General features: G+C 43.5%; 1 protein-coding gene, 1 long non-coding RNA gene and 1 pseudogene across 2 annotated transcripts; 1 reads left to right on the plus strand and 2 right to left on the minus strand.

The window, feature by feature from the left end:
• LOC120572864 overlaps positions 1 to 16,479 on the plus strand; it is a 642,621-nt pseudogene that overhangs the window by 12,569 nt on the left and 613,573 nt on the right.
• Positions 291 to 4,770, minus strand: LOC120572992. The gene is made up of 3 exons (XR_005641564.1): positions 4,657 to 4,770; positions 2,175 to 2,526; positions 291 to 2,047 (listed from the first exon to the last, which is right to left on the minus strand). It is a non-coding gene; the product is annotated as an uncharacterized LOC120572992 (long non-coding RNA).
• LOC120572825 lies at positions 13,745 to 15,924 on the minus strand. Its single transcript, XM_039822291.1, has 3 exons — positions 15,469 to 15,924; positions 14,452 to 15,015; positions 13,745 to 13,866 (listed from the first exon to the last, which is right to left on the minus strand). The coding sequence occupies exons 1-3, from the start codon at positions 15,784 to 15,786 to the stop codon at positions 13,849 to 13,851; spliced, it is 900 nt and encodes a 299-aa protein (XP_039678225.1). The 5' UTR covers positions 15,787 to 15,924; the 3' UTR covers positions 13,745 to 13,848.

Genomic DNA, 16,479 nt, shown 5'->3' on the forward strand with positions numbered 1-16,479 from the left:
GCAGTCAATGATGAGATGTTGAAATGGTTTACCCACTGCAAGAATTGGATACAAAGGAGCAGGTTTTAGGGTTTGATTGGGTTTGATGGTAACCTGGCAAGTGTGACACGTTGATATATATGCTGAAACATCACGTTTCAAGTAAGTTTTTAAAAAACAAAAACAAAAATAACTTTTTGTTCAGTCTTAGCCGCTGCGGCTTCCTCACTTCACAAGCTCCACTGTTCAAGTGTTTCAACACTAATACTCAGAACTACATAATAATAGCTAGAAGTTCCTCTGAATCATCATTACACTAGTTTCTGTAAACACGTTTAATATCTGCATTCATACAAAGATTCTGTAAAAACAGTTTTAATATCTGCATTCATACGACGAGTTTCACAACAGTTACTCACAGCTAAAGCCTTCACTGAGGGAGAGACAGTACAGTAGGTCAAGCCAAGAGCACAGGTTTCCTTTCACAAGCTGTCACAAGAGGGCAGCCGTTGCCTAGCAGAAGAGCTACTCTGCCTGTCAACAGCTGTTTATATAAAGTTAACAGTTTCAGGTGTGGGAGGTGCAAAGTTAAAATGTGCTTTGAGCTACTCCACACTCTCAATACTGCCCATGTAGTTTTCTCTGATTACACATTTGTGTTTTCCTAGGATGGCAAAGGCAAGACCCGCCAATTTCAAACTGGATGCTCCACACTCTAAATGGAGTCGCCTCTGATTACGGGACATGGTTAAAGAAGAAAGCGACTTTAGGAAAGGTGGCATGCGGGAGACGATCCCCGGTCTCCTGGGTGAAAGTTCTGTGTTTGACCCATTCACCACCCCCCAAACCAACCTGCCTGTGCAGAATTTCGGCGTTACATACTACTCACCAAACCCCGTATAGCTGCTGCTCTCCCCAGTACATTCTACAAACACACTGAAGGGCGTTTTTTCCGATGCTTCAGACGCTGACATCCACTGTCCAAGCATCCGTATTTTACGAGTTCGGCGTGAGAACGGGTTGAGGCAACACAGATCCCAGCGGAGCTGGTCCGCCCTATACACATACTGTACCATCCAAGGTGCATATAGGGCCTCGCAAATTAGGGAGGGCCCTTCCTCCCCGTGCCAAATTGTGACTAACTCTAGGTCAGTGATCAAACGTGACACTTCAATGAGAGGATGAAACAGAATTATCATTCAGGCAGGGGTTAAAGTGGTTCTGGCATCTTTGATTAATAATTAAATTCATCTAATTGGCAATTTCATACATCAGTGTTCCACGTTCTTTTGAAATAAGCCCAAATATCCATTCCAGCGTTTCCCCTGTTCACTCTCTCGCAGCACACCGCTGTGACTCCTTACTGTCTGTAAAAAAAGCAGGACAGTAGCGTACTATGTGGTAAATAACAGGTGAAGTCACGTCTGTAGCCTACAGGTTACAAACAGGCTCAGTAGTGATTAACAGCTGCATATCTTTCACAATGAAGCTGCGTTCAGACCAAAGAAGATGATCCGGTGATTTTCCGCAGCCTGGTGCGGCGGAAGGAGTGTCTCTGAAACGGCTCATTTGTGTGACGTACTGTTTTGTTCTTTCACCCCCCCCCCCAACATAGCACTAAATGACTTTATATTTCACAGTTCCTGTTTTCCGTCAGATGGTTTAAAGATCTAGGTGTTTGCAAGTGCACTTGAAGACAGCTTATTTTCCCTGAGAAAGAGAGAAAGAAAAGAGACGGAGGGACTGAGGAAACAGTCAGTTGTTCCACAAACTCCCGGGCAGTTCAGTGCTTGTGTTTGGTGGTTTAAAATTTTCTTGTGGCAGCGATAGAGGCAGGGATGTTTCCTGTTCGGGACTCTCACACTGCTTCAAAACTCACCAACAAGTCTGATCTCCTTTAAACCCCAGTCTCCTTTTTCAGCAGCAGCAGGAGGTGGTTAGGGTCTGTCGCCCATACACCTTTTATATATCAGGCCAACAGGCACTGCAACAATAATTAAAAGAAGCAGTGCACCTGCTGTAGCCAATCCAATGTGTAGGTCTGGAGTGAAGTGTGCGCTCCTCTGACCTGAAGACGACAAAACATAGGATTCAGGAATTGTAGGGAGAGTGGAGCAGCCTTCATCCTCTCTGATGTTAGAAAATGCAGCTACAACTTGATACTCAGAAAAACTCACTGAGAGAGACTCACTCACCTGGCTCTGTAACCTGCAGACGGATGATCGTGATTGGCTCAGAGTCGATGTTGGCTCTCTTTTTACGTCTTGAATCATCTGGTATAACACTCGTATGTTCCAGTGTCGTTGCTGCTCACATTCTTCAGAATTACAGACACGTTCCCATCCTTCATATCTCTGGCCAATAGGTCCACTCTGTCCTTAAAGGATGGATGCTGCTGGGTTGGATCCAGGTGTCCGTCGATGGTTAAGAGGACGTAGTCTGGCTCCAGGTCAGGTCTGCTCCACTTTACAACACTGATGGGGAAATCTGCAACCTTACCTGGCAGAGTGACATCCTGGCCAGGGCACACTGTTACCACAATCACGTCTGAAAAACAATAACAATCGTTAATAAACTAGAATATTTCGCAAGAAGACAGTGAAGACTGGTTGGTAGGGGCAGGTGGGGCTGTTGAAATGCAAATTTATTTGACGAAAGAAGATTATCTCCTATTTATTATCTTCTATGAATAAACATTTTCCTAAATTGCATATCATTTATGGTAGGTTTTTATTTCATATTCATTGGTCCGCCCCTGCCTTGCCGCTTCAGATTAAGTTCTCCCGACTAGTGGAAAAATAGAGCAGGCTTTCGAGTGGAACTGTAACACTCAACATTTATAATATACAACAGTTTACTATCCTCCTTTCAGGGACGTATCAAAAGTATTTTTGTTACTGTGTGTTTACATGATGCGGGCACACCTGCCTCTCTCACACACATAACCGGCGCATCTACTGACCCACCAATGTATTAAGTGTAGTGTCCGAAATTTAATTTGGTCGTTTCCTATATAGTCCATCCATCTGGGAGCAGCTCCAGCAGGGGACCCCAAACTTCCCTTTCCCGAGCAACATTAACCAGCTCCGACTGGGGGATCCCGAGGCGTTCCCAGGCCAGGTTGGAGATATAATCCCTCCACCTAGTCCTGGGTCTTCCCCGAGGCCTCCTCCCAGGTGGACGTGCCTGGAACACCTCCCTAGGGAGGCGCCCAGGGGGCATCCTTACCAGATGCCCGAACCACCTCAACTGGCTCCTTTCGACGCGAAGGAGCAGCGGCTCTACTCCGAGCTCCTCACGGATGACTGTGCTTCTCACCCTATCTCTAAGGGAGACGCCAGCCACCCTCCTGAGGAAACCCATTTCGGCCGCTTGTACACTGGATCTCATTCTTTCAGTCGCTCATGTTCCTCTTGAACCCGAGGTTCGACTATCGGCCGAACCCTCCTTTCCAGCACCTTGGAGTAGACTTTACCAGGGAGGCTGAGAAGTGTGATACCCCTGTAATTGGCACACACCCTCTGGTCCCCCTTTTTAAAAAGGGGAACCACCACCCCGGTCTGCCACTCCTTTGGCACTGTCCCAGACGTCCACGCAATGTTGAAGAGGCGTGTCAACCAGGACAGCCCCTCCACACCCAGAGCCTTGAGCATTTCTGGATGGATCTCATCAATCCCCGGGGCTTTGCCACTGTGGAGTTGTTTGACTACATCAGTGACTTCCACCTGGGAAATTGACAATGATCCCCCATCATCCTCCAGCTCTGCCTCTAACATAGAGGGCGTATTAGTCAGATTCAGGAGTTCCTCAAAGTGCTCCTTCCACCGCCCTATTACCTCCTCAGTTGAGGTCAACAGTGTCCCATCCTTACTGTACACAGCTTGGATGGTTCCTTTTCTTTCCCCTCCTGAGGTGTCGACCGAAAGTCCTTCTCCATGTCTTCTCCAAACTTCTCCCACACCCGCTGCTTTGCCTCTTTCACGGCAGAGGCTGCAGCCCTTCGGGCCCTTCGGTACCCTGCAACCGCCTCCGGAGTCCTCTGGGATAACATATCCCGAAAAGACTCCTTCTTCAGTCGGACGGCTTCCCTGACCACCGTTGTCCACCACGGTGTTCGTGGGTTACCGCCACTTGAGGCACCTAAGACCCTAAGACCACAGCTCCTCGCCGCTGCTTCAGCAATGGAAACTTTGAACATTGTCCACTCGGGTTCAATGCCCCCAGCCTCCACAGGGATGCACGACAACAAAATACTGGCAAGGTGTGTGTGTGTGTGTGTGAAAATACAATGGTAGAGTAAAGGCCATCGTCACCACAGGTAGATAGTTCATCATTACGTACTCTGGCCTCAGGTCAACTCTGCTCCATGTATCGCAATCAAGTCTCTTGCGCCACGCAGTTCAAAGTACGTATTACAGCTACGGTAGCCTTCATGCTTTTTTCGGATTGCTCTTTTCATAATACTTTTTCTTCTTCTGGGTGAAGAAGAAGACTCCTGTTCCTGAAATTTGAATTTAGAATACACGTTTCTTTTTTCCTATCAGGGAGAATAACAAGAATATACACAGTAATACACAATATAACTACATTATCAGTAGATTAGATAATACCAAGGTAGCTCCATCCAAAAAGTATTTAGACATCAATCATTTAACCAAACAACAACTCATAGCTTACATCATGTTTGTCCTCATTGATGCCCACATCAGGGGGGTTAAAGCCGGTCCAAATTCTTGTTTCTGGACAGGATTGACCGTGGCAAAAAACTGCTCCCTTTCTTTCGACTCAGGAAGTCTCTGTGGAATGTGTTAGTCATCAGCTTCATGTGCCAACTGCACACACCCCCTCCCCCCTCCCTTTCCCCGCCTGGCTGAAAGGCTTGATGTGGTTTCTGAACCTAGAGAAGTTTAGGTTTGTACTCAGCGGTTAGTGAGGGATTGCTACAAAAAACAACACTTCAGCCTTTCATTTCCTACTTTAATGGGTATTTAGTTTCTTCTTTTGTGTAGATATGTGACGTTGGAGTTCTTCCTAGTAAGACTATTATTGCAGATATCTAGGATGTTGATTCTGGATGGGAATCAGTGAAATGTTCAGTTATTAGAGGGGCAGTTCTCCGTGTGAAGTTGGAAGCTTGCTGGTTGTCACGGTTGTCAGGAACACTCAGGTGGACCGGTGAGAGGTTCCTATCTGTTCACAGTGGGGGAGGGGAAGACAACATGTGCTGATTACAGTATTGTTGCTGAAGGAATAATCTGACAACAATCATGCTAATCCTATACTTTTACTGTTGAAAAGGTTGGGATGAGAGGCATAAAGCATCTCATTATTTAATAATGTTTGAGTCCACAAAGAATGTTTCAACTTGACCTTTAAAGGGGTGATAGAATGATTATATAGGGGTTTTCACAATGTTCCATTGGTTGGGCTGAAAATGGCCCGGGTGCTATTCTATGGGCCCTAATGCTACCCTGTAAATATGCCCTGGAAGAAATCAGAGCTTTTCTCCCAAATATGGTATGCTCATGAATATTTGGATGAGCTGCGCACTGATTGGTTGGTTGAGGTGGTGTTTTGCTTGTTATTAAGATGTAGGCTACTTTGTTGAATGAAAGGTAGGCTAATATAGCCTTATATACGGAGCTCCCTTGGTCCCACTTTGTCAAAAATAATTAATTATAACTATCTCGTGGCCACGAGATACGTATCTTGAGGCCTCAAGATACGATCTCGTGGCCACAGCCCAGCTGTGGATGTTTGGCGGATCGGCGCATTGGCGGCGGGAAAAGCAGAGTGGACGTTGCGTGCTGCTCGCCCTCTTCCCCCCTCCCTCAAACAGAAAAGGGTAAAGACTGTAGTCCCTTTCTCTATAGACTGGTTGAAATCAGATTTTCTATTTTTGCCCAAATCGCACTCGCACAACGCCAATGGGCCGATCTGCAAAACATCCACAACTGTTCTCCGGCTCCGGCTCCGGCTCCGCTGTCCTGCCTGTCTATCTGTGCTCCGTCCTCCTCTTTCCTCCTTGTGTCTCAGCCATTCATTATCAAAATGCGCTCCCGGTATATCCCGGTGTGTTGGAGCGCGTTCCGTGTTCCTCCAGCATCTCTCCTGATCATAGGCGCCGATTTATGTTTTTCCTGCGCGCATTGCGACAGGCGCGCCCTTTAAAAAAACTAATTTGTCAAAAATCGTTTGCATTTCAGAACCTTAGAAAATGGACAGCGGCTGACACGAACACACACGCCTATTAACTCGGTAATAAAGCCGTAAAGTAGGATTTCAACTCAGGACAGCGGCACTTCTCACAAATATAGATAGGATTGGAGATGAAATGTTTAACTGACACGTAACCGCGATCAGCTTCGTGGGAAATTAAGAATCAATCCACTTAGCACCAACTGCAAAGTTTAATTTTAAATGAATGTAGCCTACTGGCAGTCTGGCACACGTGGGTGCTCAGTATTTTCCGTGGGTGCTCGAGCTCCAGAGCACCCACGGTATCAGCGCCTATGCTCCTGATGAGATCTGCCTCAGGTGCACTGGGAGGAGTCTTCCGTTCTGTGCCAGGCAAACCAAAACACCACACTATATACAAAATAAAACACCCGAAACACCACACTATATACAACATAAGAAAACTCTGGCTGCCTGGCTCCACTTTGTGACATATATACATGTAAAAAGTATGAATATAGGCTATAAAATATGAAGAAGAATTATCTTGTGGCCACAAGAACGTTATCTTGAGGCCACAAGATAGTATCTTGAGGCCTCAAGATACTATCTCGTGGCCACAAGATAGTTATAATTATTTTTTTGACAAAGTGGGACCAGGGGGGCTCGTACTTATAATAATAAAACGGTGAGAACATCATCAGTCAAGACTCAGATAACCGCACACTCAGCCAAACTAATGCAATCATAAAGTATAGCATGCCTACTTCTTTCAACAGTTTGTCCACCACTTGTTTTTGTCTCAGTTTTATCAAGGGGCAAAGTGTTTTAAGAGGAATTCTGCTTACCGCAGGTTCTACCCTCACTACCTTATCTCTGTCCCTCTCTTCCTGAGAAACGGGGACATTCCAGTCAAATGACGTCCTACCCAAAAACATGTTGGTCAGATTTTTATTATGAAGGATTATACTGGATGTTGGGAGATTTACTCTGGCACTCTCATCTCTGTGTGCAGCAGAGCAGCTCAGCTGATGAGTTCAAACAGATATAAACTTTGAAATAAAACCACAAGAGGACTAGTTCTCCTGAGTCTAAAGCTCCACACACTCTGGACCTTCCCTCAGCTTTCTTTAGTGGCGGCCTGCTGCTGCAGCCTGATGCCACATAAGAGAAATAATGACCAGACTCAGGGACTGGGCTCACTCTTTGTGAGCCCTAAACAAACCACTTCCTCTGCTTTAACCACTATTTTCAGCAGCTGTGTGAACTTATGCCCTCCGCATAAGTTCACAAATAACACCCGTCCTTGCGCTTCCCTGATTATGTAAACTCCTACTCTTTAAAACTACTAACGTCATGTAATGAGTAAGCAAGAATCTGTGAGAGTTCAAACATTAAATACTTTAATACTTCATACTTATTAACACAATAAAACAGAATACTCCTCATGAATCATAAAACAAGCTATTTATAGCAAAGGGCCTCTTCAGTCATGAAATGATATAATTTCATGACTAAAGAGGCCCTGTGCTATAATTTGAAGAGGTCTATCATGAGTTTTTGTCTGCCAATGCAGATAGAATAGCTACAATTCTGCAGTAGCAGGACCTTAAGGTGGTATTTTGCTTGTTATTAAGATGTACTTTGTTGAATGAAAGGTAGGCTAATATAGCCTTATAATAATAAAACGGTGAGAACATCATCAGTCAAGACTCAGATAACCGCGCACTCAGCCAAACTAATGCAATCATATAGCATGCCTTCTTCTTTCAACAGTTTGTCCACCACTTATTTTTGTCTCAGTTTTATCAAGGGGCAAAGTGTTTTAAGAGGAATTCTGCTTACCGCAGGTTCTACCCTCACTACCTCATCTCTGTCCCTCTCTTCCTGAGAAACGGGGACATTGCGCTGGGTATGGAGCACAGCCAGAGACGCCCTGAAGCAATAAACTGAAGTCTGAACAACATCCCTATTATTTCTAAAGCAACCAGATTGTCAATGTTTAAATCTCCTGCTCAGATCTAAGTTCAAGCTGAAAAACGTTGCCTCAATATATTAAATGATTGAGTCCTGTTATGTTAGAGGGAGAGGACCTGCAGTGTTAATCATTGAGATGAGGAGGAGATTATCATGCTGCTGCTGCTGCTCAGAGACAGGTCTGGTTTGAAGTCAGAGTAAACAGTCAAATGACTTCCTACCCAAAAACATGTTGGTCAGGTTTTTATTATGAAGGATTATACTGGACGTTGGGAGACGTGTGGGTGAAATCAGGCTCGCAGGCTGTGACCAAAACAGGGAGAACACGAGAGTAGGCCTCCAAAGGATAACACTCATTTTAACAATCAAGTCAATATTCAAAACAACAACACATAAGCAATGTAACTAAATAAACAAAACTGAGACGACATGCAGCCGCCGTCAAGTCCCTGCCTGCCTAGAGGCTCTGACCAGACGGCCGACCGGCGGCAGAAAAGGCAATCGGACTGCCTCCCCGAGTTGGTGAAAAAAGTGCCTCGGAACAAACCAAAGCGACGCCGACTTGTATGGAATGCAGTTTTATTCACAATTAAATAAATAAATAAATACATAAATAAATGAATAAATACATAAATACATGAATAAATAAATGAACATGCGTTTGAAATACATCACGAAATAAATAAATGAGGCAATAAATACATAAATAATTAAATCAATTTAATTATTTCATGGTACTTTTATTTCATAAGTCCCTATTTATTTATTTCAAGAGACTTTTATTTTCCTAATGCCACATTTATTTATTTCAAGAGACTTTTATTTTCCTAAGGCCACATTTATTTATTTCCAAGGGGGTAAGCTTCGCTTCAGAACTTGAACCTCCTCTGGCGCCATTTTGATGCTACCTGGCCATCACCTCCCGTTAGCATCCCACTGACTAGCATTCATTTTGACGTCACTTTGACGGCGAATAGCTTTACATCTGAAGCGTTTAAAGACTCTATTTGTCCGTTGTTTATTTCTAAAGAAACACGACAATGTATAAAAGGCTCCATTACCTTGTACCTCACGTTATGGCTCCGTAGCAGACGCTTTTGTAAAAATAAGCTAACGATTGTGTCATAACCACGAGACTTACTGTCGCACAGTAGAGGAATTACAGTATAGTACAGGAGAAGCTCGCAGGCAGTTTGGACTTACGTTAGCTGTTTAGGTTTAATTACTAATGTTAACTAGCATGTTAGTGATCAATAATTAGCCTGTGTCCATGTTATCTCCTTACATATACCTACGCTCTCCGTCTCTGTAAGATTGGGAATGATTGAGATTTCTCTTGGCACAGCTACCAGAAGACTTCACACTTTCAGACACGTTGCTCACGTCACATTCACGTTGTCTCCGTCCGTTGGAGGCTGCGCAGTAAAGCTGGCTATCACCCGGAAAGTGCTTCTAATATCCTTCACTGGTCTCCGTCCAGAGCAACGGGCTCTGTTGGTCCATTTTATATATGTCAATGTTTATTTCAACAGACTTTTATTTCAAGTTCCTATTCATGAATATCAGATGATGTCACAACTGACGTCACGGACATCTCAAACTTGTCGGCCGCCATATTGAGTACCTGATTCGGCGAATAGAAAAGGAACTGAGAAGGCAAGCCGCAGCTGGACCGAAGGAACTTGTGAAGTACTTAGCTAAGCCTTGATATTACACACTCCGGTACAGTAGGTGGCGCTTTGCACCTAAACAAGTTGTTTGCGACCCGCCATTAAACGCAAAGAAAAAAGAAGAAGGAGAAGAAGAAGAATAATAAAAATAAAAGGAACTAGCTATGCCTTCAGTATGTTGTTGCGGGTGGGGGGTAACAACAAAAAAGGAGACCCCAAAATATCCTTTTACAGACTACCTCAGGACGAAAATAGACGCCATCAGTGGCTTGCAGCCATCAAGAGGACAGACTGGACACCAACTTCAAACACTCGTCTGTGCAGTGCTCATTTTGTTTGTGGTAAGTGGATGTCAATATATTGTTAACGGGCTAACGGCTAACGGGGCGCTAACCGCCAACCTAAAGATAATAACATACGAATCTTTCCAAACAGTATTAAGCAGTCAGGGTGAATTGTTTCATATACTGTCTAACAGCATGAGTTTAGCGTCAAAGGTCAGTTTATCCTTTAATACAAACTTGTTACAATATCTGGTAGAGACATCACATCAGTCATAAACTGAGGATAGCCTATTTGTTCGAGCTTAGAACCAGTTTAAGATTGTAGTCTGGAAACGTGTGTGTGTGTGTGTGTGTGTGTGTGTGTGTGTGTGTGTGTGTGTGTGTGTGTGTGTGTGTGTGTGTGTGTGTGTGTGTGTGTGTGTGTGTGTGTGTGTGTGTGTGTGTGTGTGTCCTAAGACTGGTGACATTACCAACTGGTTGGCTAATCTGTTTACACCATAACATTAGCAGCCTGGAGCATTTGTTGGAGTCACCGTTTTGCAAAGCATAGCACATATGAGTTCTTCAGTCCTTATTAACTTCACATACTAGCTACTATTGTTTATTTCACTGACATTGTAGCTTTCTTCCACGTTGTTGACGTTTAGAGATAGTTATTCATAATCTAAATTATACTGTGAATTATTTGTCTCACTAGGTGTGAAGAGCCAGAACCCTCTGAACCCTGACTTTGTCCCAACAATATTTCCGTACCTCAGCTCCCCCAACAAGAGGAAGAGGATTAATCAAATGACAAGATTCAAACAAACTCAAGAACTGAAGAGAAAAAGAGCAGTTAGTTTGGACAGACAAGAGACTGAAAAGAAGAAGAGGGAGTGGAGATGGACAAAGATGACAGGCAAGAGTTTGGAAGAGAAGATAGACATGAGTTAGATGAAGAAGATGGACAGGAAATTGACGGGGAGATGAAGAGGGGTTGGGTGGAGAAGACGGACATGAGTTGGATGGAGAAGAGGGACAGGAGATTGACAGAGAGGAGCCTGGAATGGAGACTAGCAGTGGTGTAGGGTTATCTCTAGGTTCCTGTGGAAATGCCTCTTGTGAAGCCACAATGAAACAATTAAATGAGGAGCGTCGTACAGATTACGGACAGAAATTTGGAAGCTCAAGGGTCAAGTAAAGTCATTGTCTCTTCGACCAAGAAAGTTTGAAGGACAAAGATGATAAAGTACATAAATTAACTGGCCTTCCTTCATATGTAAAACTAATTGTTGTTTTTCTCTTTATATCTCATCATTCCTAAAGTGGAAATCAAATTTGTCCCCTTTTCAGCAGTTTCTTTTGACATTAATGCGCCTGAGAATGAACTTGCCACTTTTCTTTTTAGCTCATGTATTTCATGTATCCACGTCAACTGCTGGTCGGGTTTTCAACAACACACTGAATGTAATGAATATCAGGCTGTGTAATATCATAAAGTGGCCAAGCAGAGATCAGATCCTTTGTAGTCTCCCAATGTGTTATAGAAACGGCTTTGAAAATTGTACCAGTATTATTGATTGCTTTGAAATTTTTATCGAAAGACCAAAGGAAATGAGAGCAAGAGCACAAACGTATTCTCAGTATAAGCATCATAACACAGTTAAATACCTCATCTCCATAACTCCACAAGGGGTCATCAGCTTTGTTTCGAAAGGTTGGGGCGGGAGGACAAGTGACAAGCATGTGACTGAGCACAGTGGATTTCTTGACTTATTGTCCCCTGGAGATGTTGTTCTCGCAGACAGGGGGTTTAATGTGGCAGAGTCTTTGGGTCTTGTTAATGCTCGACTCAAGATACCGGCATTTACTAAAGGAAAACAGCAGCTTCACCCAGCTGAAGTTGAGTCATCGCGGGGACTGGCAGCAGTGCGCATCCATGTGGAGAGAGTTATAGGCCTCGTACGGAATAAATACACCATTTTGCAAGGAACAATACCAATAACTCTGTGCTACTCAACCCCAGATGGACTCACACCTCTGGACAAGATGGTGAAAGTGTGCTGTGCCCTCTGTAACCTTTGCCCCCCTGTTGTTCCAAAGGAGTGAATAAATTTGTGTCAATACATTCATTTCATTTCATGTCATTCATTAGTCTGTCTTTTATGTGACATTAATAAGACCCACAGGGAACTGTTAATACAGTACAAATATTTTATTTATTTCAATGTCAAACTTCTTCAAAACAGAAGAACAAGACCAGTAAAACTCATTGCTTATTAATTAATTTAGCAGGATATGGAATTGGATAAATAGGATATATTTTCAAGATATAAATGGTATATGTAGTAATAGTATAAATAGTATTTACAATTTGCCAGACAACTAGACAGGGCACTCAAATCTAGTTTGCACACTCCAAAACCAGCTGAAAGGCAACCTCCCCACCAAAATAACTATATACAAATCAAAGAAAGCAAAACAACAAATACAGAGAATCATGCACAGAAAACTTGATACGGTCTACAGTGTAACAGTATACTGTGTAGGTATGTCGCGTGTGCGTGCGCGCAAGACTACAAGGAATAAACTAATACAATCTGAAGCATAAAGTCTTATTCTCTAGATCAGAGATCTTCAACGGGGTCAAAATTGTTAATTTTTTGAAAGTGTGAAAAAAAACACTGATTATAGGCTTACTGGCCCATAAGTAAGGTAGCCTCTAAGATCCACAGATACAGTTCATCCTAAGGATTCACTGTGCCACATGTATGTTTAACATTAAAACATGAATTATAAAATCATACCAAGAATTAGTAGGATATTTTAATAGTTTAGTATTCTATGTACTAAAAAGGTAGGTATAAAGGCTTTAGGCTGCTCTACACCTTACTGTAGGCCCAGTTTAATATGCAACTCAATTTTATAAAATATATGTAGTAGAGGGTCCCTGCTCCGTCTCTTTCGGTTAAGGGGTCCTTGGCTTAAAAAATGTTGAAGACCCCCGCTCTAGGAGTAACAGTCTACCGTACTAGTGTGTGTGTGTGTTTGTGTGAGTGTGTGTGTGTGTATAGCCAACACAACGGGGAATCTTACCTAATACAGTGTTTCATTTATTCTGGATTTTCCTGCATTCATAACATTTCCACACTTTTGGAACTCTAGTCAAACGCAAGCAAGACCTGTGGAAGAGCCCTCTTTTGCACTGTTTAGATGCACAGATTACTACATTCTCTGGCTCTCCAGCTGGTTCACCACAATAGCACCCTGACTGGGGCTGTTGCTCTGAGGTTGGGGAAACCACTGGACGTGGTACTGTGTAATATTTCCCAAGAAGTTCTGGCAAAATCCTAGTTTTAATACATTTTTCTACTCCACTGTATGTCTCATTGAAGAACACTTCATCAAACTGAATGCGCTGAATAAACATTTCAGTGGGACTCCACACTACAAAGTCACCATACTGGACCTCAGCAATGCGCATTTGTACTTGGACTTGTGCCATATATTTGTGATTCGGCTTTAGCGCTATCACATTGTCCTTTGCCATTAGACCGAAGTTTGTGTCAGCATTGCAGCTGTTGACAATAGACTGATCTTTAAGAGTAAAAGGGCATTTTATCTCAAGCACACCTCTACCGTGGCAAGCACAGGTAATAGTTCCATCCGGCGATGCACCGATCCATGGCAGTGATTTGTTGATGATTAGGCCTGTTGTCTGCACTTGAAAATCAATGTGATGATCTTGCAATGCTGTGATGTACTGTGTCCTTGCTGTTAGCTCACTCACATGTCCCCATCTAGAAAAATAAAGAATAATTTATACTTTAATACATTAGCAATATAGTATGCACTGCAAATCCAGAATAATGTATTCATTATTCTCTATGAGTGCACACACCATTATGTACATGTAATGGCAGTCTCTTTTGAGAAACATGGAAACGTTGTATATTTAGGATTGGGATCATATTCTCAGCTTGTATCATTTAAGTCCTTTAAGTGGGATTGTAAGGACATCATTGTTCCTCTGAAATATGGCTATGACAAATAGAATGAAAACCAGCCCTGGGCAGCATACTTTGATATGTAGTCTCTCTTTGTACATTTCTATCGTTACCTCACTGCCCCTGTAGACACCTGACAGGACCGGGGATAGCAAATCCTCTTAATCAAGGATGCAGCACTGCCTGACCTGCCTGCTTCGTGGAAGACTGACGCTGTTACTCTGCCTGCTCTTTGCTCAAACCAAACCTTACTGGCAGACTGTGCTCTGGTTGCCTCTTCTACTGATAAGGACTGAAAGTTGAAAAATGTAATTCTATTTCAACATAATAAAGCTATTAATGTAAACATTAAAACTAAAGACTTTTGTCAGTACATACCTGTTGCTCTGTTATCTGAAGATTGTCAAAGATGCTTTCACTCTCTACTAGTAAGGACGACAAATCATTATGCAACTTTGCCTTTGAATATAATTTAGAAAGTGGTTCTGGCAAATTCAGTTGAAGGGTCTTTGGTTTGTATCTGTGAGAGTGGCCCTCGATCACAGACAAGATAGCAGTCCCCTTACTACTTTCTTCCTGAACATCACATTCATACAGCTTTTGGTAGAAGTCCATAAACTCCTCTTCTGTAGGGACAGGAATGCTGGGTAGTGGGGAGTATGTTACGGTCTTCTTCTTCATGAATGAGATGTTGCAGATTTCTTCGTACTGCACCTTGCCAGTTTTGCTCGGAAGAACCCAGGCACAGGGCATCTCTGTACTGGACAGTCCATCTTTAAGATTTACCGCTGCTAAGACAGCATACATGAGAGCAGCTGCATGCGAGCATGCTTCACCCAATCCCGCTTTGCAGGTGCAGTGGGCCATTAAAATTGTCCCATCATCATGGACTACGATCCATGGTTGTGTGGGGGTCATGTTGACGGCCTGAGAGTGGTTCACCTTAAGAGAAGACAGCAGACCAATTAGTCTAGTGAAATCAACTCAGTTGTCAATCAATGCATTTACAACACAGTGCCATGTTACACACACAACCGTTTTTTTTATAGTGTACTAAGGGAGTGGAGAGAGAGAAAGAGAGAGAGAGTGTATTTCATGTTACTGTTTCCCTTAATGCTGTCTAATTGTTACAGTAAAAACACTTGTTAAAGCAACCCTGAATTGAATTATGAGAGAGCTATTCAAAAAGACAATGCCTGTTATTTCCTCCCCAGAACATGAAAACACAACGCTTTTCATTCGTTCTTGTAGTTTGTTTTGAAACCATGACCAGATGATTTAGCTACCCCTTGAGCTGACATACACTACAGAGCAGCTAGAAGTTAGTCGATAGCCTTGAGTTGTTATGCTAGCTGCTAACAGCTGTTTACAAAGTTGGGTTAAAAGAACACTTACCTTTCCTTTCACGAGAAACATCTTCTTGTTGTGAAGGTGCCATATCTTCGAGTCAAGGACCCAGCCCGCAACAAAGTACCGATATGCCTCGGTACTCTTGTACGCTTTGAGGCTTTCACCAGTGTATGGCGACGGATTATGTATAAGGTAAATATATATGTCATTGAATGCCAGGATTGGTAGTTCGGTAGCAGCGGACAGAGGCTGGAAGAACGTATCAGGTATCGAGTAGGGATCACATCCTAACGAGGATATTTTTTGAAAGTAACGTTTCTTTTCATGGCAGTCGAGGTGCGAAATGTTGCCGTTTGTAGCCATTTAGCTACACTGTATCCGTACGAAGCTGTAAATTGTAGCAAGCTTGTCAGTTGTTACGGTTGGTACTCACTCCGCCCACGGCCCCGCCCAGCCGGTAGGTACTCAAGATGGCGACAGTCAGTTGGAAAAAGAGTGTGATGACGTAAAAGGTCATGTGACTGATATTCATGAATATGCAAATCAGGGGGCGTGGCTATCTCTCACATTCAGAACAGAGCCGTGGGCAAAAAAAGGCTGGCGAAGTGAGTGTGCAACACGACCGGTTCGCGGTACTCTTTACCCAGCACACAAGCACCTATTCTGGGGTAACTAGACCACCAACTAGCGCTGACCTGACGGAGCACCACAACAGGCCTCTCGTGGTGCTCTGTCCACTGCGGGTTGACACGACATTAGCTGAGGCGTTGTTATGTGAGCTAGCGGGCAAAAGACTGCTCTCATTCACATTAAACTGAACATTTCCGTTGAAGGTGAAGTGAGACAAGGTGAATGGGAATTTTTCTCGAAGAGAAAAGGGTATCTCTCTCCCCTGCCTTTGCCTGCTGTGCTTTGGCGTGTGTGTGTGTGAGACAGACCTCCAGCTTACATTGGGTTCTCCGAGCGACGAGCTAGCAGCCCCGGCAGATGCTAGCTGGCTGTCGCGTCACTATATGGAGCTTCTCAACTCCAAAAACTTTGAAGCAAATTGTCAAT

Source organism: Perca fluviatilis, chromosome 14 (genome assembly GCF_010015445.1).
Source record: "Perca fluviatilis chromosome 14, GENO_Pfluv_1.0, whole genome shotgun sequence".
In the NCBI taxonomy this organism is placed as follows: domain Eukaryota; kingdom Metazoa; phylum Chordata; class Actinopteri; order Perciformes; family Percidae; genus Perca; species Perca fluviatilis.